At 38.2% G+C, this 24,038-nt stretch overlaps 1 protein-coding gene across 2 annotated transcripts in view; it reads right to left on the minus strand.

Moving 5' to 3' along the window:
- Window positions 1-24,038, minus strand: part of gstcd (glutathione S-transferase, C-terminal domain containing) — a 52,196-nt gene that overhangs the window by 26,504 nt on the left and 1,654 nt on the right. For both annotated transcript variants that reach the window (XM_081361708.1, XM_081361707.1), the window contains exons 3-5: window positions 21,823-22,248; window positions 18,921-19,178; window positions 12,539-12,632 (exon numbers count right to left, since the gene is read on the minus strand). In XM_081361708.1, coding sequence (XP_081217834.1) covers window positions 12,539-12,632; window positions 18,921-19,178; window positions 21,823-22,248 — 778 coding nt within the window. The remainder of the gene's footprint in view (window positions 1-12,538; window positions 12,633-18,920; window positions 19,179-21,822; window positions 22,249-24,038) is intronic.

A 24,038-nucleotide genomic window follows, 5' to 3' on the forward strand; every position in this document is an offset into this window, starting at 1 on the left:
TGATTATTAAATGTATCATGGCACCGTTACTGCAAGCAAATCCAAAACCATAGTACTACCACAGTTCACGTCTAACACAAAGGTGTTGCCACAATATTTAAATAAAAAGAGACCAAAACAGTATATCTTCAGCTATCAAACAAGTCAACCCAGAAAAAAAAAGGAAAAATATTAAACAAAATTGAGCATTAGTTATTGAATGCGTATGCAGCCTGAGGGTCATTTTCCACAAATGCAGAGACATTTTCAACTGAACCATCTAACGGCTTTTTAACGACCTCTTTGTGATTTCAAAGAGAACATACACATAAAGTATGACAGGAAGGTTGTTTTCTGACAAACTAAAGGCCTGCGTCTCCACGATTACATTGTTCAGAGGAAACTGGAAGAGCGGTGCACAGCCGGCAATCTCTCCCCAGCCCTGAGCACTCGTTTTGAGACAGACACATTTGCTGAGAGAGAAAAACAACAGCTGTATTGCGTCCATAATAAAGCATGAGCGGTGGCGCTAGTGCGGCCCATCTGGCTGAGCTCACGTTCCCAGGGAGCCCACGCGGATTGTGTGGGAAGGCTGTGGTGGGGGAAGTAGACGGCAGCCAACGGAAGCTTAAAGACGCTTCTATGAAGTGACTCTGAGGTTAACCAATATAGGGAAACTCATTAGTAAAGATGGCAGCTTGATTAGTGCAACCCGTTATTGACTTGTGAGCATTTTGTGGAAGGGCAATGACATAAAAAAAAGGGTAATAAATGAATCCAGAGCCTTGTTCATTCTCACAGTGACAACTAGCAATTAGAATCAATGTGTATTCTTCACACGTACAGCACTGTCTGCTTTTGTTTCCCATCCAAAACACTTCAGATCGTCCCCCCACTGGAACCGCCACAGGTCAGTCTGTCCTCACAGGAGCACAGAATTTACACAAAAAACAGAGCAATAAAACAAACAGAGGGTAACCTGCATTAAAAGCCCGAAGGATAAGTGAGAGAAGGTTTGTCCTGCAGAGCATATCTATTCAAAACTCTGTCCTCGCTCTATATGCTGAGGATCTCTTATCAGTCATCCATCAGCAATGCTCTGCACCTCAGACGACAATATCTCAGAGATCACAATGTAAACAGAGTTGATGCCTGTGAAGAGCCTTTGTTGAAACTTGAGTTCCAGAACATTCTTGAAGCTCTCAGACAAAGCTAGATGGGCCTAATTGTCCCTAAAACAACCAGTGTTTTATACTAATAGTGATCTCTTTAAATTCCTAACAAATTAAGCTAAAAATTAAGATGTAAACTGACATATTTCTTATTGTAATTTGTTACCTCAAAAACGTTTAGATTTTAGAGTCAGGGCTCGCACAGTCTTGAAAAAGGAGGTAATTGGACTCTTATTTTGATATTCTGTTCTGTTTCCTTTAGTTCCTGTTTCCCTGCTCTGTTTAGTTTCATTTTCCTTGGTTTCTGATTATGTTCCTGTTTGTTTCTGTGATTAATCATCATCAGCTGTATCTTATTTGGTTCCTGATTATCCCCTGCATATATACTCTGTTCAGTTTAGTCCTTTGTTGGTTATTGTTTATGTTTGCGTTTCCAATGTATTCCTGATTAAAGATTATTCTAGTTAATACTTGATGTGCGATTGTTACAGCCACCATTACATTATGCAAGTGTAAAATATTTGTTTTCCAGTTAAGTCTAGTTCGAAAATATTTTATAGAACATTGCTATTTGTGAGTAAGTAAATAAATTAATAATTATATAAGGAAGTATCATTAATTTATTTACTTGTATAAATCTTTAAATGTTGAACTGTAAATTTTAGTTTTTGAAACTTCTGGAATGTAATAAATTAATATAATTGATATTTATTAAATCTAGTTAAAGTGTTACTAAGCTAAGAAGTCTACATCTAATAAACCAACCTTTTCTTTTCAGTAAATAATGCATTGTAAAAGGTATTTGACTTGGTTGAAGTATGGACACCAGTACTAAATTCTCTCAGAAATGTACATGTTCAGGTTTGTTAGCCACGTATGACGTGCTGAGACATTTACAAAGACAAAGTTCCTATGATCAATTCCAAATGCAGATACAGGAGAGGAGGACTCAATATAACGCACCTGATTATGCTGACCAATTAAAATTGCAAAAGAACAGGCAGAGGCACCGTAAAAAGAGACTGAGCAAAGAGAAGATATAACATTTTTTACAGAACTCACTTATATGCCAATTTGGCCTTCAGTAAGGAACTTTCAGAGGGGAAAAAAAAGTTGAAATAATCAATAGTCCCTCTTCGTTCTGATCCTTCACAGCAGCGATTCTGAAAATAATGTGTTTCACATCCTTACATGATGTTCCCTGACCGCCGCTCTGAGGGCAACCAAAATCACTGCATAGTTTCTAAAGAGAGCCAAGATAACTGCGAAATCTCAACCTCAAATTGCTTTTGGGCTAAAAGATGTATAAAATGTCTTATTTTCCCCCACAACACAATTTATACATCACTCTTACAAGAACATGGTGTGAAAAGGGGAAAACAGACTCTTGGAAGAGATCGAGCTCTGGTTAGCATGATCCAGTTGGCGTTTGCTGTTTGATGTGGCAAATAGACCATTATCTTTCTCCATTGATGGTCAGTCAGACTTAGCGTATATTCTTATAAAATAAGATTTTAACAAGCAACATTTAAAAATAACACATTTCTTTATATTACAGTAAGTGTTTGCAAGTGCCCAATCTGTTTTTGGAAGGATTTGAACATTTATTGAAAATTATTGAATGGACTTTTTCCTTGTCTACAGCTTTTGACATCTCCACTCGGGATAGTTGCTTGGGAAAGGTCACAAGTGCATACTTCTAAAAGTTCCGCGGCAGCTTTCACCAGCTATGATGGACCTCCTTGTGTTTGATGGACGTGTGCATCTCATTCTTACAAAGACGAAGAGAGAGGACCAGCTAGAAAAATGAGACCCATCTCCAGGAAGTTATGCTGTCAAGGAACAGACATAGTTAAGAGATTCAAGTAGCTCTTCGGTTTATTAGTGAAGCAAAAAATCCACAGCAGAACAGGCATTAGGCGGCGCGAAAAGAAAATACGAAGTGATTTGTGCAACCTTACATTCTCTCCAGAAGACTTTGCACCTTTATTTCACTGTGCACAACTGAACTGTCAAGGCAAGGACTGTACCCTAATTTGACAAAGACGTCCAAAAGAGCGACCCACCTGGGTAGCTAGATGCAGAAGCATGAATCATCAAAAGCCTGCTGGGATTTATGTGCATTCAGCCAGAATGGTTCCAGTTCTGACAGGAACTATCCAATCGAAAAATGTTTTACTCTCACAGAAAGACGAGCAAGAAACTACGGGTACAGAGGAGCCTGGCTTTAAGTCAGGATTTAAGAGAGGCCTGGGAAATGATCTCTGACTGTGAAAGAAAACAGAGTATCTTTATAGACGCTGGAGCCCAGGAACTCATCCTGCGGCTTCCGAGCCACATGGGACTCTTTACTGATAGCTGTGTGGCTAAAAATCTCATATTTCCCCAAAATGTATTCAATACCAAGTTTTAGACTCAGGCTTTTCAGTTGTAATGAAATTTTTTTTTTTTTTTTTTTTTTTTTTTTTTTTTTTACAAACGATTGCAGAACTTCCCCTCCCAATTTTTCTCTTACTTTTATACTTTGATACTTTTGATACTTGACTTACTTTGATACTTTTATCTTAGGCGACTTTCGGTTAATTCTTGATACAGGGAAAAAGAAAAGTGTGCCTTTTCAGCTAAATTTGGTTTAAAAAAATTATCCCAGTCTGAATTACGCCATAATTCTATGAATCAATTATTGGCCTGCATTTTTAATTGAAGAAATATCATAGTAAAATAGATTATGCATTTGGATTGAATAATTTCATTTAACTGGCCTATAGGTTATGATAAATAATGAAAAAGTTTGAACCTAATTCAGGGAATCTAATTAATTGAATTATTAAATAATAACTCCATGAATTATAATAACTGTTTGTTAAAAACGGCATCAACAACACCTGTCCCAATTATGGGAACATCTTACCCGAAGGGTCTCACTTTGCATTTCAAAATAAAGACATTATTTGTAACCATACGCATCTAAAATAATTACTGTATCCACAAATCTGCCATTAACGTGCAGACATTAAAAGTTTAATATTCACCATTCATTAAATTCACAAATCACTATTATCCAATGAAGAAATAAGATCATTTAACCTCAAAATTATCCAGGCAGATTGAATCTCTCAAATGCTAAATTTCAGATAAAAAAAGCAAGATTAAATATAGCTGCAAGCAGCAATTACCGGGGCCAAGCACAATCAGATCACAAGACATGCCAACATGTCTGAAAGTGTCAGAACAACTGCAACAATGAGCAATTAAAGACATTTAAAGAGGATTTTCGGCAAAATGCCTGAAAAATCATAGAAACAGTAAATAAAAATATGATTTAATGGATTAACACTTTCGCCCAATAGGTGGCACAGGTACAAAACTGATGTGATGTGGTCAGAGTGAAGAGACAATGACACATACAAAGTTTGGTGTCAATATGTCAAGGCATTGCAGAAATAAAGCCTGAATAGTGCTTTTAGCATCATGCCTCATCTTTGCTGCTGCGCTATACGAAAACGGTTTTGTGTATCGACACGAAATCCATGACTTTTAGTCGGCACGGTCTGGAGATGATACGATTCGATTTTGGTGAAAATCGGACAAACGGTCTAGGAGGAGTTCGAAAAAGTAGGTTTTGACTGAAAATCAAGATGGCAGATAGGAAGTTAGGCCAAATAAAGAAAACTTGGTATCTATGTTCTCGGCTTGACCCAAGGAATCGAATAAGACAGGTGGCATTTAAATAGCCAGATTTATTCAAAAGTTATTAGCAGTTTTGGAAATTTTGTTATAAATGTCTCAAAATGTTTTGAGTACCTTCAGCGGATGGTGCTGATGGCACATTCTGAGTTTCATAATATTACACCAATGCATTTGTTTAGTATAGCATTTTATGTCACAAAACTGTATTGAAATCAATGGGAATTTCATGTTTTGTTCTATTATAGCACCACCAAGAGGCTCAGTCCCACCATTTTTTTTATGTGTCCTCAGAGTGAGCCCATACATATGTGTGTCAATTTTGATGTAAATATCTCAATTCGCTTCAGAGTTACAGACATTTATATGAAAAAACATGTAAAAAATTACTGACACATGACTTTGATTGGATTTTACTACCCCTCACTATCAATATTTTCCCATTTGGGCATTGGCGAATAGCTATCGACCTATGTTAGCTACGATACCTATGTATCGACCTATCTTTAAAATGTTGTAAAAGCGCTAAATCACAACGCTACACAAACCGTAAGGTGAAACTTAGCATGTTTGGTATAGTTGGACTCGGCAAGGTTTCAGGAGTCTAATGAGATGAGTCTCGTGAAAATAAGTCAACCACACCCAAAGTTATAAGCATTTGGAAGAAAAAAAGGTCTAAGCAAAAATAGCCATTTTTCATATCTCCGGACCAGTAGGTGTCGCTGCGCCGAAACGCAGCTTGTAGCCTCAGGCCATGCTTGTAATGACATGTACCAAAGTTTGGTCTGAATACGATAAAGCGTTGCGGAGATACAGCCTTACGTCTGTTTTCGCAAGCGCTACGTAACATTTGGTGGGTTTATCGAAAATGGTTAAGCGAATCAACTTGAATTCCATAACTTTTTGTCAGCATGGTCTGTAGATGATCTGGTAAAATTTTCGTGCAAATCGGACAAACCGTCTAGGACGAGTTCGAAAAAGTAGCTTTTTAGGAAAATTCTAAATGGCGGCTATATTTTTATGACGGAAAATGACGTCATAGGGTGCAATCGAATCGTCATGAGCTCAGGAATCAGAGGAAAAAATTATTTTGTTGATTTTTTAAGAATTTTGACTTACGGTTCAAAAGTTATTAGAAAAATATTAGTGAAACTTTGGACAGGTGGTGACGCTAGAGGGAATGACTTAGAAACACCAAAATTGGTGTATTTAATGTTGGGACTGTCCTCTATCAGAATGTCAAACCAAAACAACTTTCCCGCAATCGGTTCTATGGGCTACCATAGACTCCCAGTCGGAAGAATAATAAGAACGGGAACAGATACAATAGGTGCCTCCGCACCTTCGGTGCTTGGCCCCTAATAAGAGCATAACTACATCAATTGTCAAAAAAAAAGAAAGAAAAAAAAATGCATATTTTACAAAAGCACAGATTAACTTTAAAAATGGGTATTTTAGATGAGGAATGAAGTTATAAAATGCAGGCTAAACCTTATTTACATTGTAGTTCAAACACTTGAAATATCCTAGATGATTTTTCATTATTAAACACTAATAAAAGAATCACATTGCACCAGTATTCAGTGGTGCAATTAGAGTAACTAAATGGTCAATTTAAGTAACGTTGCTTTAAACGCTAGGTTTCAGGTAAGAGTTATGGCAAAGCCATTTAGTTGGGAACACCCATACACCCCTATACTTCAACACGCTCTACATTACTTCCACAGGAAATAAATAGTATTTAACACCCAATCCAACGCAGCTACGATAACACTGATGTCCTCATGCGTACCTTCAGTATGTGGGTTCATGTCGGACAAAGACGCCGCCAAAACATACACATGCCTAGTCTGGAGAAATGTAAATACAGCCTGTGAAACCAAACACCACCCTTACACCACATTCAAACAACACGTCAGAGATTACATTGTTCCACAGCGATGTGTACAATAGTTGTTCTGTTTGTCTAACAGCTTCACCATACCCAAGAGTTTCAAATTCACACTTGAGCTGCGAGGAAGGGCGGGTGTTGGAAAAACAGACATGTTGGGGGCTGACCGCCCTATGAAGACGTGCCTGTCAGGGGTGACAAGACACCTTCAATGATACAAAAGGTGCATGAAGTAAATGCACTAGATGCATTTTGGTTTCATTTCATCTTTGTCCCATAAACCCTACCATATAAAAGTCTCTCTTACCTGGACACAAAGTTTTGCTCAAAGTGTGATCTAGGAAAAAATAAATCAAGAGGAACCTTAACTGATGTGTCTATCTTCCCTTTAACATCACTTTATCATTCAACAGAGAACTTCAAGTGAAGCACTGGCTCTCTGAAATGACGTTGACTGATGTTTGAACTCCAGGAAATAGCTGTCACACTTGAAGACAACAACTACACTCAGCACATTCCAAGAATGAACTACATCCATCTTTTTGCACCTGCATTGTAGACAAAACAGAAATGGTATGCAACTCACTAACTGTGATACGTCTGTAAATATCCAAGATAAATGCAAGCAATGGTAGATAGCACTTAAAAAAAGGCCCTCTAAAAGATTGAGGCAGTCATCACTTGGGTTGTCAGGTTTTTGTTAGGAAGAAAGGAAAAGTGGAAGATTCCGACATCCACTAACATTCAATAACTCTGTTTGGTAAACAAGGAGGCTGGCATTGGCTTTTCACCGTTCTTTTAAACATAATGAGGCCTATATCGCACCACTCAAGACATGTCAGCAGTTGAAGGCTTAGCATTGGAAAAAAAGGACACAAATGTGGCCAAAAAGCCCAATATGCAAGCAAAAGATGCTTCAAAATAAAAAAAAACATCACATCACTTCCATATTGCTAAAACCAAATAACTCCATCCGCACCATAGATCACTAACTCAAATTAGTTTTGATAAAGCTCCTCACAGCCCCTTACAAGGACTAGGTGATAATAAGGTGTTTTTTATCTTTAGCAGAAAAAAAGAGGTGGGAAAGCAAGAGGAATTTTAAACGTGACTCCAAGTGTTCTTCTAAACAGACTCAAATTAACTCAAAAGTAAACTCTTAATTGAGTCTTCATGCCAAATGGTGTATAATAAAAATCGCTGACAGCCATTCAACAGAGAGCAGGAATCTAGTATACCCAAGACGACATTCAAGAAAAAAACAAATTTGACAGCTAGACAGGAGTTACAGGTGGAGGTCAGCATCTGAAGGATGACGGTTAACCATAGATGTTGCGTATGAAATGAGAACTTGAAAGGGAAGAAAAGAAGATACAGTGAAAATATAAAAGAGAGAGAGAGATAAATGAGAAAAAAAAAAATGCAAATACTACTTGTAATTTACGGTTCTTTGTGGCCTGATCCAATGTATTATTCAGAATGACAACAGAATAACACAGCATGAAAATTAACTAGGACAATCTAAAGGCTGAGAAGAGAGTGGAAGAGATGCTTATTTCACACTGTAACCAGGCTGTAAATTATAATACCAGCATAAATTTAATTAACCATTGGCACCCAAGCACTACAGAAGAATAGACTTTGTGTAAATATAGGACAAACCCCCCCAAAAACATTCTTCACATAATGAGAAAAATAACATTACCATGTTAAGAAAGTGGCATGAATATTCATTAGGTGGCATTTTGCAAATAAAAAGGACTCCTGTATTGCACTCAAATTCATGACTCAAACATTTCATCAATTAGTAAAACTCGTTTAAAGCTCTCTGGGGTGTAGGCTATATTGGAACAGCTACCAAGTTGAGAAAGTGCTGATGAATCTCCAGTTGGGACCAACAAAACTGAAAGCCAGCTTTGACAGCAACATTTAATTGGTATTGATTAACTGAACCAATCTAACTGAAGAAACTGAGGCTCAATTAATCAAACTGAATAAAATATCGGCTCCTGGAAGTGTGTGCCATTTGTAGCTGGGACATGTATGGGGGAAAAAGACTTTCATCTACAGTTACCTGGTTAATCCAGAAAATTGTCAGAATCAAAGAATTGTCTTCCTTTCAATTCACAGGAAGTTGAATTTGAATGACAGGAAGGATTGTAATTGTAAAAAATATATATAATACTAAAAACAGGTAATGAGATATATAAACTAAATACAAATGTATATAGCATAGGCGTCATTTAAACAAAAAAGTCAATCCATTGTTGTCAGTAATGCCTAAAATGTAAAACTTTAAACCTTTCAATAAAGGCTTTGTTGACAAACATTCAGTTAAAAAAATAGTTACATATATTTCTTTTACATCCTTATGTTCAAATTTGAATTGCAATTATGTATCATGTTTGCTGCCTACATTCAAATTCAGGAGCTGAACTGGAAATTAAAAGGCTTTTTTAATTTTTTAATAAACTCGGAATGGTGAATAGTAATTTGAGAAGTGGGAGCAACAACACTGACAAATTCAGGTATAAGCCAAGCCACAATAATTCTTCACAATGCTTCTAAACGTGTTAATACAGCCAAGCCACTGAAGTGAGCACTAATGGGTGAAGCAGCGTGTAATCTCTACCTCAGACTGCACTGCCACAGACTGTCTAAAGCAAACTGCACATTAAAATGGCAAGAACATGTTGAAATCTAACAAGTTCTTCAGTTTCCATGAATCAGGGTGCAATGGTTATTTTGAGTCAAGAAACAAAGCCATGTTTGCAAGGTTGCAACAGGGTTGCATGCCGACGTCTTACTGAGGTATTATTGATTTCAGATTTATCCGTCCTAACATCACAGCTGGTCTTCTGGTCTAAAACATAGTATGGACCGAACGTTTGCCAACAGTCACAGTCTGGTTCTTGAGACGAAGCAGCATGTGTCTATGAGGGTTTAGAAGTCATTTCTAAGTCATTCAGTCATGTGACTGAGGAATAATGCATCTTTGAAAGTTCTGTAGGCTGTTGAACTTCCCTCCTCCTAGGCCATAAACTGTCTAGAGATGAAGCATTTCAGACAAGTAGTTGCCAAAACAGGCAGATGCGTCCGGAATGCGCCTCCCATGTAAATGGCCCCTTCCCACATAAACACAGTGAAGTCTCTTAATGCTCAACAGGGCTGGTGTTGACAGTGAAAATGAATTCACATTCAAGGCACCACTGCCAACCACGTTTCCCAGGTGGGGTTTCTCTCTGCTCTGTAGTGGTGACAGCGCCTAGTTCTCTCTCCTGCTCTCGACAAACTGCATAATAGACACCCTGGCGATGCAATCCTCCCACAGACTGCCCTCGATTTAAAACAATATTTATCAGCACTGTGGAGGTGGCTCGGAAAATGTGGGTGGTAGTTGCGGTAGTCTCACAAACGTCTAAATATTTAGCTAAAATGGCTCCCAAAGAAAACGGCCAATAAATTCATATCGCTGCCTTTTTAGGAACGAAGCGTGTCAAATTTCTAAAGACTCTAGTGGCGAAGCCAATCTCCCAAATGAAACAGGACTCTGTAATCTTGTCCATACGACAGCTCCTCTATAGATGTGCCCACGTACTAACATCTTATCCAATGACGCAGCCATCGACTCTAACGCATCCTGAAACAACTAAATGCATGTAAAAATATTACAAGAGAAGCAGATGTGTCCCAGAAGAGACTCTGAATGCTCAGTTAAAACTTGGGGTTATCACCACACACATAGTGAGAACATTTAAAAACTATGTTTAGTCCAACAATGTGGAGTGGCCCAACACAGTGCCTTGAGGCACTCCTACACCATCTTCTAGTCAGAAGCTCTAATGGCTAACACTAAAAACTGAGGAAATGTTTTTCCCTTTGTGTAGGAAGGCAGGATCTGCTGACTAGACATAAATGTCTGCTTGAGTAATCTGGTTTAAAAGTTAGGATGCAACAATTCAAGAGTCAGAGCTTTGGGTGGCGCAGGCAGACTGCTGATACACTTTCTCCAACAGTTGCAGACTATGACAATCTCATAACAATAGAGCTTGTCTTCACTCTACGGGATACCTGAATGTTGAAAGACGACAGGAGCGATTAGTGGAGCGCTGAAGCGATAGAGGATTCATAACAAACAGCAGGACATACACAGGCCTCTCTGTTCTTACACCTTCTCTCTGTTGCTGCACATGGATTCAGCACTTGAAAAGACATTACGGTGAAGCGTGTGTGGGCGCATGCTGAAAGACAAGAGCTGCTGTAGTAAAAGAAAAACATGGTACCAAATAAAAGTAACATACTTTTGCATGTGGGGGTTCATCTACATGTGTGACTTGTACTCAGAACTGTTTTCTCTGAAGGGCCCTGCATTAAAACACTAGAAAATCAGCAGAAAAGAGGCAAAATGACTCAAGAACCATCTAAAATGACCAGGGAATATATTTTTGTGTCTTCACGGCACGTTGCAGACAATCATTTATAGTCATTTGGGAGTTCATCTCTGAAACAGAGTTTGATGCAAATGTGAACAGAGCAATGGAAGTTCACTGCAGACTGCGCTGAAGGGAAAAATCTCCTAAAAGCCTCAAATAATAAGCAATCTTAGAAAGCAAATGGAAGATGAATCAGATTTTATTTTGACAGAGACTAAAAATCATGACCTTGGCCTGTGCAGCAAAAAAGAGTTACTTTGTACTTACAGTACATTGAATCTGCTATATGGACTAAAACATTCAGAAATTTCTGTCTTTTTTTCCTTTACACTTATATCATTCCAAACCTGTATTTCCATTCATCCATGGAAGAAAAAGAAGACTATTTGAAGAATGTTCATGCTGCTCTCTTCTATGTAATGCAAACCCAGTTCTACTGAAGCATAAAATTAAGTACTAAATTTCTTGAGCACAAACTCTGAAATCCCTTGTATTTATTTTTTGTTTCTTTCTTACCAATAGAAAATATATGTAGTTTTTTCGACTTAAGTACATTATTCTCTCAGGGGCGTGGGTCGATGAGGATTGTTTCCAGACTGGATTTTGAAACGAACTGGATTTCTGTCTCTCCATGGAGCTCACTCACTCGTCGGTCTGTGCAAGGTGATTGGCATCTCGCTCATTCCTGGTGAAAAACAGCTGCCTGCTGTTTGAGCTAGTTAAGACTCCAGAACACGGCTGCGGGGAGCTCATGACACAGGACAACCACGAACAATCTCTGCTCAGAAACGCATTTCTACAGGTATAGCATAAATGTTCTTCCAAAAAGGCAAAGCAATGCCTGGAGATAAGAGATAAAGTGTCCGTAACTGATTTTAGATTGCTTATTATATGCTAAGTTGATGCCCATCAATCACAGACATAAAGCTGTCACTTCATCAATAGCTGAAATCATATCAAAGCCAGTTCCTTCGTAGTCACTATGTGAAGCAGCAACAGTTGAAAATGAAATCAAGAAAATTGCAGCACTTCCTTGGTTATTTATTTGACAAGTATATTACTTGTCAAGCATAGTGGGTTACAATTTTAAATGCTTCACTAGAGAGCCGGAAAACAATTCTCAACATCCTTACAGGATTGGCTGATGGAAATAATACAAATGACAAGGTTTTACTAACACGTAGAATATAGAGACAAGGAAAGAACGTGGAAGGAAAGGGTAAATGGGATTGTAAAATGCTTCGAATACATTACTACCAAAATGGTTCTACACAAATATTTCAATATTACATGAATCAAAAAGATGCTTATCACTATTGGTATGGTAAGAGTATAGGGTTGTGTTCCACTTGTTTGGAAAATACAGCCGAGGTTACCTTCAGTGGGGTTGACGGCCATTGGTAGGCTCTCCCAATCAACCGTCCATGACGGGCAAGGGTGAGCGGTGTAAACAGCGTCTATCCCATTTTCCTGCAGGACACAAGAACACATAAGCACAGGTTAAACCATAGACTCCCGACAGAAGCCTCCAGGCAACACCATGACCACTTCTCACACTTCCTCAGAACGCCTGAGACAAGGTGCTAATTAAATCAGGAACCCGTTACAGTGCAGTTCAACCCACTTTACAAACTGCTTTAAAGGTTGAAGTCCTGTAATTGATTTGACATTTTTCTAGTTGGTACTTAATCATCAAAGAGACCTACAAGAATGGGTAAAAAGTGTGCTATGACAATTATTCCTCATTGAGAATATAAGATGCAAAACAAGTACTAATACATGCAATTCTACAGAACTCAGGGAAAATATATGGTGTTGCGCTGGGGGATTTCATAGGGTACTTTTTTAGTACAAGCAAGTTTTCACCAGTTTGACGAGATAAGGTTAGTCACCCATTTAGAATTAAATTAACCTGCATGACCAAACAAACTCATGTGGAACGGAGTGAAGACAGTGTCAGATTGGTGTTAAAACCTCTAGGAAAGACTTTTTGCTTAACAAAATGTACAAACAATAAGAAACTAAAGGAAAAGTTAAGTATATACATAGAAGCATACAAAAGTTGTAGCCTAGTCCATATGACTCATGCACTTTGTCTGAAGAGAAACACTGTAGATTTAAAATAAATGATTGACTTTAAGTTACTTTACCATATTACAGTTAATGGTTTAACATTGCATTAACACAAAAACTTTACTATATAACTTACAGTGAATAACAGTAAAATGGCATTCCGAGAAGTCCCTGTGTGACATCACATACGATTTAATTTTATTTAAGTAGTTTTGTTTCTTGTTATTTTTTACCTGATGGTATGTATGACCCTGTGCACTTGCAATGAACTCAGATTCATCATGTGACTTTCTATTGTATACCTGTAATTTTATGGTAGTTATCAGTACATTTTAAGTAAAAAACTGATTCTGGTAGTTAAATTCTGCATATTGACATTATAAAACGTAATAAAATATATGTTTAAAAGTTAAATATACACTCACCTAAAGGATTATTAGGAACACCATACTAATACTGTGTTTGACCCCCCTTTCGCCTTCAGAACTGCCTTAATTCTACGTGGCATTGATTCAACAAGGTGCTGAAAGCATTCTTTAGAAATGTTGGCCCATATTGATAGGATAGCATCTTGCAGTTGATGGAGATTTGTGGGATGCACATCCAGAGCACGAAGCTCCCGTTCCACCACATCCCAAAGATGCTCTATTGGGTTGAGATCTGGTGACTGTGGGGGCCATTTTAGTACAGTGAACTCATTGTCATGTTCAAGAAACCAATTTGAAATGATTTGAGCTTTGTGAGATGGTGCATTATCCTACTGGAAGTAGCCATCAGAGGATGGGTACATGGTGGTCATAAAGGGATGGACATGGTCAGAAACAATGCTCAGGTAGGCCGTGGCATTTAAACGATGCCCAATTGGCACTAAGGGGCCTAAAGTGTGCCAAGAAAACATCCCCCACACCATTACACCACCACCACCAGCCTGCACAGTGGTAACAAGGCATGATGGATCCATGTTCTCATTCTGTTTACGCCAAATTCTGACTCTACCATCTGAATGTCTCAACAGAAATCGAGACTCATCAGACCCGGCAACATTTTTCCAGTCTTCAACTGTCCAATTTTGGTGAGCTTGTGCAAATTGTAGCCTCTTTTTCCTATTTGTAGTGGAGATGAGTGGTACCCGGTGGGGTCTTCTGCTGTTGTAGCCCATACGCCTCAAGGTTGTCCGTGTTGTGGCTTCACAAATGCTTTGCTGCATACCTCGGTTGTAACGAGTGGTTATTTCAATCAAAGTTGCTCTTCTATCAGCTTAAATCAGTCGGCCCATTCTCCTCTGACCTCTAGCATCAACAAGGCATTTTCACCCACAGGACTGCCGCATACTGGATGTTTTTCCCTTTTCACACCATTCTTTGTAAACCCTAGAAATGGTTGTGCGTGAAAATCCCAGTAACTGAGCAGATTGTGAAATACTCAGACCGGCCCGTCTGGCACCAACAACCATGCCACGCTCAAAATTGCTTAAATCACCTTTCTTTCCCATTCTGACATTCAGTTTGGAGTTCAGGAGATTGTCTTGACCAGGACCACACCTCTAAATGCATTGAAGCAACTGCCATGTGATTGGTTGATTAGATAATTGCATTAATGAGAAATTGAACAGGTGTTCCTAATAATCCTTTAGGTGAGTGTACATCCAACATTGTGTAATACCTGAAACAAAACAAGATTATAAAATGGATAGTTCCCATCCTGACTTCTAATTGGTCAACACAGCCTTCCAGACATGCTGAAATCCACAACCACAATATATCAAAACAGACTTCAAATAGTTAATCTGATAATCAGCCTAATGACACTCTTTAGCAGTGACTAAATTGAGTAAAACCGTATCAAATCTCTCAAACCACCAAATTAAGCTCCTGAGATGCTCTCGGTCACTGATTTAGAACAAGCCTGGTTCTGCTTGTTAAACAGTAGCTATTGTGATGGTGCATCTATGTTTGCTGCTCTGGCATTACAAATCCAGGCTGGACATAAGGTTTGGCTCCGTGAATGAAAATGTCATTTGCTCTGTCTAAAGCAATGAGCCACCAGCAACAGCTGCAGAGCAGACCTAAAGCAGAAAGCACGCAGCCTGGAAAATCCCAGTGGACTGCTATGCATTAAGAGAGCCTGCTGAGCTCCAACTCATTGACACACACCAAATTGATATCCACTAGCGTGACGGGAAATATCTGATTTATAGTATCTGAATGCCAGAGGTGGAAAACACCAAGCACACACATAAAAAGCTGGAAGTTCTGCAGCAGGCCTGAAAACTAGACGGCAGCTGTGTGTTTTCTATCACCTGCTGGGGACTCGACTTCAGCATTGTGGTCCGGGGCAGACAGTACAGAGACCCAGCATTGTTACTCTGTTTGCCTCTCCTGCGGGAGTCGTACGCCAGAAGTGTATGAGACCACTGCGGGCTCTTTACTCATTATCGGCGGATTTCTGCACCGGGGATGAAGTGTTGTTAGAGTTTGTGGGCCGTTTAGATGCTGGGTAAATCAGTGGGACTGCTATGGAAGTGGTGGGAAATTGAATAAGCAGGCAGAAGACTGCGTGCAGGAGGTTATGGACCGAATCAGCGGTTCCTCTAGGGAGGAAAAACAGCACTCATCAGGACAGTTAAGATGATGCCACAAGCTGAGCCGTCCATGTAATACAGCCTCTTAATGGTGCATTATTATCTGGAAAGGTGAGGAAACATGGTGGTCTGCAAGTAGAGAGGGACATCAGTAACAGCCCTTAAAAAGTATGCTGGCGGTACCATGGTATAGAAACGTTGGTAATACCAAACATTTTGCTATATTGGCCCCAAACCAATTTGAACACTAAATCAACTATTTTTAAAAAAAAAGTCACTGAATTTGATTGACATTTCTTTCATCTTAATTTCAAAGAAATATCAATTGTTTTGTGACAATGTAAAGACATGCATACATTTTTAAATCTCAGCGTATACTTATTTTTACCATAATCAAAGAAAATCACTTTGGCATCATATATGTCCAAAAACGGACTTCTTGTTGCACAAGAAAAATGGCCCCTTACCCTGGTTAATATAGTTAAATGTTTCACACACGTCTAGATGCTTGACAGGCTTGTATGGGGTCACTATAGTTCTTTTTGTTCAAGGACAAACTCCATCTTACACTTGTGGTTAAACGTTAGCCCACCTTTCAGGACAAATATGCTTGAAAAACTAATCTTCTGTTTGTGAAAAGAGTGAACTGTGAATTGGAATTAGGTGAACTGTGAGAAAAGAATGGTTTCTTTCAGTTTTGTTATAATACATCATTATTAATATTGTAAAAAACCAGTGGTGTGTAGGATTCCTAAAGACAATGATGATAAATTAAACTTACTTCTTTTTATAATAAAATGAATGGACTAAAATATGAAACTCATTTAATTTTCTCTCTACTTCAAATACAATTAATCAATCTATATACTTGATATATTTTCAGTAATGCATGTCTTCTTTCTGAACAAAGCCTAATATTTACCTACAGTATTTGCACTAATATTGAAACGTTTGGGGTCAGTAAGATATTTAATGCTTTTGAAATGATTTCTTCTGCTCACCAAGGCAACATTTATTTGATCAGTAATATAGAAAACATTATATCAATTTAACTGTTTTCTATTTTAATACATTTTAAAACGTAATTTATTCCTGCTAAGATAAAAACAACTGTGTTGAAAACAGTTTAACAGCTGCAGAATGTTTTTGTAACAATGTAAAAGCATTTACTGTCACTTTTGATCAATTTAATGCAACCTTACTGAATAAAAGGATTCATTTATTTAAAGTATTATTTATTTACTGACCCCAAACTTTTGAACAGTAGTGTATATATATTGTACAAATACTAAACAGGTTACTGTGGGAAAACAAATGGGAAAAAAAGACTATATAATTTAACAAATGTTGGCATTTGTAGTTGCCACTCGCCACAGTGGCTTTATTTTAAATTGTGAACATATTAGCAATGGTACTGTTTAAAAAGATATTAACCACAGTTTATGGTCTGCAAAAGTGAGAATAACTGCAAAATTTCTTGTCTCATTTAATACCTTATTTTTAATGAAGCAAAAATGTGTGCAGTGGTTCCCAAACTGGGGCACGTGAGGTGACAGGAGGGGTCCGCGAACAAAATGCTGAGTTTTCCCGTTCATTTAATTCTACCCCACCTTAAAATAACATTAAAACCGAGCATGTATTTCTAGCAGGCAAAATGCCGTAAAAGCTCAAGCATGTGACATCCAATCAAATTACCTCATCTTCTCCATTCAAAACTGACAGTATCCATTCCACACAAGCAGCGTGTATGATAGGTGGCCTGCAGAGTATCCTGCTATAAATCTCACTACATAACTGCCGTTCTTGACAATGTACATTTGTAAAAGTGGGGTTTTAGCACGTACTAGCATGAAGAACAAATATAGACACAGACTGTGATCGATTTAAGACTCAAACTCTCTTCGTTACAGAAACATACCCTTTGTGAGTTATATGTTGATAATATATTATGAGAAAGAATGTATTTTTTCCCAAATATCCACACGATTGCAAATGTGATTGATTTTATAAGACAGTTAAAATGACAAAAGGGTAATATTAAGTGCTGTACATTTAAAATACATAATTGTTTGCTCTATTTTGCAACTAAATAATAGTTCCAACGAAAACCACCGCAGAACTGCAATATACAGCAGTGTTTCGTGAACAAATCTACAGCTTTGAACGAATTGAGAGAGTCAATGATTCAATGACCCATTAATAAATACAGCTTTGTTACTGAATGAATAACTCAATGGCTCACTCATTAAGACAGTGACTTACTGCCACCTACTGGCGGATTTAGTTTTTTTTAAAGTATCACTTCATGTTTACCATTATTTCATATTTCTCTATTGCACATTTTTATTTAAAACATTATTTATTTTATAAAGTTAAAAATGCACTGGAAAATCAATTTAAGGGGAAAATATTGTCCCTTAATAGAAAAGGTGTCACTGCAGTCTAAGTGGAAGAGGGTGTACGTAGAAAGATGTTAAATTCCTCAGGGTTACGCCGCTCTAAAAAGTTTGGGAACCACTGGCTTTAAGCATGAAATTAGGTTAGTCACAATTGATCCCAATTCATTTCTTTTTAAATAAAGCTCATGAATGTTTCTTTGATTTACGGATTAGGACTTCATTGTATATTGAAGTTTCTCTGTTATAACCCTCTACATACTCTTTACCACAACTAATGAATGTCAGACTAACAGCTGAAAGAACTCGCAGTGCTTGTCGAAGTCAGACAGCCACGTAATACCAGCCTCCTTAAAGTATCAAGTGGCAGGGAGTCCCATCAGTTAAGAGCGAGTCGGTGCGGCTGCTGTTCTGCCTCGCTGGAGTGCATAAATCCTTTATCATCACGGTTCAGGCCCGCAGTGACACACAGGGCTGCCGTAAAGGGACGAGAGCACAGCACTGAACGTATTGAGAGCAGATCGCTGTTTAGGGATTATGTGAGTTCGCCTCTGACAGGTTTAGTGAAGTGGCAAAGAGAAGCGCTTCTGTGCGTGGCATGTGTAATCTCCTTCTGCGCGAGGGAAGAGTTAGGGAAAGAGAAATGAGGGGAATAAAATAAAAGAGCAAGAGAGCGGGAGAAAAAGAGAGCGAGTGAAATTCAATTACCTGCAGTTTGGTGAGAGTTGGCCTCGGGCCCCCGATGAAGGGCTCTTGCTTAAGTTTGGGGCCGTCCTGCTCTGCTCCACCCGATCGTGGGGCCTCTGGCTGAGGAGGGCAAGGGTCGACCGAGCTGAGACTGAAGAGGGCCATCCCACAATCCTTTGCGGCCCTCAGTACGCTGGGGAGCTCCTGCACACGCTGGTACCATCTCAGCAGCAAGGGCAGATGGGACAGGGTGGAGGGGGTGTGCTTTTGGATGGAGATCTAGAATGGTTTAATCAAAGACATGATACTTATAATATTCATAATCTCACATCTCATATGCCTCATATGTCTGTGTATAAAATTGAAATATGAAAAAAATTTGCATTAATAAAACGATATATTACCATATTTATTTATTTTTTTGACTATCAAGCACATTTTCCCCACAGATTCTCTTTATTGCAGTGCAAAAGAAAAAGGATATTATTTAAATTGCTAAATATTTATACATCATGGTAGTATTTGTTTGACTTTAAATGTAAGCTGGTTTAAAATATATATTATATATATATACTGTAAAGAGAATATGTAAGTAAAATATGCCTAATTGTCATTATAAACAATGTTACCAGATTTTTTTTTGAATTGGTCTAAAAATTCAATATATAGATATTATCTAAATATTTACACATATACATATACACACACACATATAAATATATATAGAATTCACACACACATACATAATCACTTGCATATTGTTGCACTATTGTATTGTTGGTTTATTTCTATTGTTCTCATTTGGATAAAAGCATCTGCTAAATGATTAAATGGAATGTAAAATGTAATTATATATATATATATATATATACTGTATACTGCCCAGCCAAAAAAAAAAAGGTTGCTGTTTGGATTTAAATAGCCTAGGCAAATGTCTATGATTGGATCATTATTGCAGTGATTATTATGTTTCTAGCATGTTATATATTAGGCAACAGTTCTTCTAACCCTAATTGATGGAGTGTGTAGCTTTTCACGCACCTCTTGATGGAAATAACATCAAAAAAAAAAAAAAGATTCTTCATGCTCCCTCCCAACCATTCTTTCACAATTTGAGCCTGATGAATCTTGACATTGACAGACAAAACAAAAGCCATTTATCAAAGTTTAAGAGTAAAAACTGAGGTCACATTTCAGAAAACAAATGTGCAATCGTTATGGCAAATAGGCGAGACAGTGGAGGCTCTGTTGTATGTTGTGCTGCCGAGGAAATTTCGAAAACAGCGCAAATGCATTTTAAAAAATGCACACTGACAGAGAGATGCTGTGACTTAAGTAACCCGTCAGAGTGCTGTGTCCACTGAACCGAGATCAGCTCCAGCTATCATCGCGCCGCAGAGGAAATACGGGGAGAAAGGGATGAGGAGGACAGAAGGAGGGAGACATGCTAGACGGAGTGTGAAACTAGGAGGCACCGATGCGCCGCTGACCACAGAGAGCCGAGAGCGAGAGAATGACAGGAGAAGAATGAACAATGATCATCAGAGGAGAAAGAGAAGAGCAAGAGAGAAAGAGAAAGGGATGACAGACGTACACAAACTTCACCGCAAAGACACAGCAGGGTGTCTGAAAGAGACAGTCTCTATGATATTCTGCTCCCTAGATATCACTGCAAAGTTTTTTTTGTGTGTGTGTGTGTGTGTGTGTGTGGAGGAATTAAAATGTGAATAATGAAAAATAGTAAATAACATTTAAAATAAGCATGATTTTATTCATTAAAGGAATATTACAGATTCCAAGTTAAGCTGAATCAACAACATTTGAGGCTTTCGATTCTCTGATTGGTGGAGAGAATCATGGGTAATGCAATTTTTCACCAGAAATTCCACTGTCAAACATGATTATTTAAAAAATAAGTTGACGACTGATGACTTCAAGCGTATACCATTAATCAATAACCTTATAGCTAAGAGTAGGTCTGTCATTAAAGATTCAAAATCAAAATCAGAGTCTGCCAGGATGGATTCTGATTGGTTGTCGCCAGCTGTATATAAAAAAAATCACTCTGAAAGGGATTCCAACAACATAGTTCCTGACTGTATTATTATAGGCCTAGTTATAGGTGTGGTGTGGACTTTCTATTCGCACAGAATAAGAAGTCATAATTATTATCCCTAGTAGGAACAGATCTTAAAGAGTTTGAGCACTTAATGCGGCATAAAACATAACTGCGGTAATGTCATCTAGCACTTTATTTTATTAGTGTGCACACCTCCATCAGATGCTAACGCACTGTTTATCTAACAGACCATTAAAAATAAAGGTGTGGGGCGGGGGGTGCCATAGAAGAACCATTTTAGGTTCCCTAAATAACATTTCAGTGAACAGTTCTTAAAAGAACAATCTTTATCTTAGTTTAAAATTACATTTTAATATTCAAGAAAACTAAATTCCACTATAAAGAACCTTTTGTGGAATGGAAAGATTCCATGGATGTTGAGGGTTCTTCGACGCCAATGAAGAACCTTTATTTTTAAAAGTGCATAGCTATAATTCATGTTGTGAGGAGGCCTTTATAAACCAAATGCCACTGATGAGTAATAGTCAAGCGAATGCTGGCGTCAGACTGAGGCAAGCTCTGAGAGTGAAAGACTTCAGGGACATCACACTGCAATGAATCTAATTCACACTCCCAATTGAAATAGAAACTACCGGCCTTATTTAATGCAGCACTGAGAAAATCAACTTGAAGTAGGAGAAGTCAGAGTCACGGGAGACTTCTGTGTTTGATATAACTTGAAAGCACCTGTGAGCCTCAAAGGTCTACTCTACTGCAAAAACAAATGAATGAATGGCTCTGTTTGTGAGGAATAGTGATTTACACGTAATGAGATAAAAACGATGTTCGATTTGTTTGTTTTACCAGGTATTGATGGATGCAGGGCAGCAGGACGACATCAGTGAGGGTGAAATACAGCCCTTCTGCAAACACGTGCTCCAGCTCTGGAAGGTCTGTGCTCTTGACTTTCCTGATGTCAGAGCTCTCTCTGGTGGAGGGAGGAGGCACCGCGACCGCAGAGAGCTTCGCCAGAGCAGCACTGAGCTCGACTCCCGGGTGGGATTCGCTCTCTGTGCTGGGGCCTTTTAGTTGAGAATCACTCTTCTTCTGCTGCTGTAGCTTCTGTCTGCGAATCTTGTCGTCATTGTGGACCTTGACGGGTTCCCCTAACCTCTTCTCTAAGTTCAGGATCGCAGCAGGAAGTCGACACATATGGTCTTCAGGATTTCGTAAGTGTTCCTCCACTGCAGAGGGAACGTCCAGCTCACACAATCTAGTCCACTGACTCACCTGAGGAGCAAATGACAGTTAGAGATCATTTAATAACTGATAAATGTGATGTACGATCCATGACTTATTTGGATGGTTGTCCAGTTTTTCATGTAATTAAACAAACTGCATCAGGTGAATTCCTGCATCAGGAATGCACTGATTCTGAAATTGTGGCCGATACTGAAAAGCTGATCATTATTTTTATGTTATGGTCGATAGCCAATAAAATTAGTGCTGGAGAATTGATGTAATTATTAAAACAAGCAGAAACAGTAAACAAGGATGCATTAAACTGATCAAAAGTGACTTTCTATTCATCAAAGAATCCTGGAAAAAAATCAACAGTTTCCAATTTTCAGATAAGTGTCAAATCAGCATATTAAAATTATTTCTGAAGGATCATGTGACACTTAAGGCTGGAGTAATGATGCTGAAAATTCAGCTTTGCATCACAGGATTTGCCTTGATTTTATAATATATTCAGAGAAAACAGAGATTTTAAATTGTAATAATATTTCACAGTTTTAACTGTATTTTTGATCAAATAAATGCAGCCCTGGATTTCATAAGAGACTTCTTTCAAAAACATAAAAAAAAATATTTAAGTATTCCAAACTCCTGACTAAAAGTGTAGGTTTTAGTCATTTTAAGTGTAATATACTATATTTTAATAGTTATTTGTCATCCCAAACATCCGATATGACCCATGACGTACATTTGAAATTGTAGTATGTTGACTGACACACACCAAAAGCTTCCCAAAAAAGTTGCTTTAAGGCATTTTAAAACCATAAATGTTGCTAGTATCTGACAGAGATGTCTGAAACGGTGTCTTGAGACATCACACACGTCCCGGTGACAGCCCAAGGCTCTAAAGACAGCAAAAAAAGAATCAGAGGAGCAACCCAAGCTTGTTTTTGCTCTGTTATGCCTTATAGCTACTATCTGAAAGCATTGAGCTCAAATGTCAACATCTGATTGTGTGATTCTGTGATGCTGACCTCCAAAATTTAAGTGATCGTGCCTGTCAAAACATGTCAACATGCTTGTCACCCCACAGCTAGTTCACACAGATTAGTTCACACTTATAAGGCCTAAAATTAACACCAAGCGCCAAATGCAGGTTGCCGAGTATATGAAACGGTGTCATTCCCGGTAACATTTTTATGAATTCTAACAATGCATGAACGTGAACAAACGTGAATGACGCTCGGGACAGTTGACACTGCATCGTCACAAAACTTTAAGATTTGACAGTTTAAATATTCAAGCGCAAGTAGATGCAGACATTTTTTTACACAAATTGATGGCAAAAAATTGTGAGAATTCTAGTAAACATAGTTGGTTATGTCTTAAGTGAACGCAAACAGTTGAGAAAGTAAACACGTGTACAGTATCAGTATATTAGGTCTGTGCATTTGCTCTTAAAGTGACAGCAGCCTAATAATCCTGCGGTTGACACTTCACTGTAGCTGTGTCCGCCGGCATTTTGACAGTCAAAAATAGTTGATCTCCGAATGCAACGTAACAGGGAGGAGAGTAAAGATTTAAAGCTCCTAAAGCTTAGTTCCATATAAATTCACGGATAATTTGTTGTTTTGTCGTGAGTGAAAATCAATATTGACCTTGTATTTGAAAAAGGATCCTCATATAAGAAGCAACATTAAAATTCAGAGTCCGTTCATTCGCATTCGGAGATCGACTATTTTTGACTGTCAAAATGCCGGCGGACACAGCTACCGTGAGTTGTTCAAAATCTTTCTTTTTAGTAAACTCTGTGACCCAAACAATGTTCTCAATGCTCGAGT

This window comes from Scardinius erythrophthalmus, assembly GCF_964197995.2.
Source record: "Scardinius erythrophthalmus genome assembly, chromosome: 3".
Lineage (NCBI taxonomy): Eukaryota > Metazoa > Chordata > Actinopteri > Cypriniformes > Leuciscidae > Scardinius > Scardinius erythrophthalmus.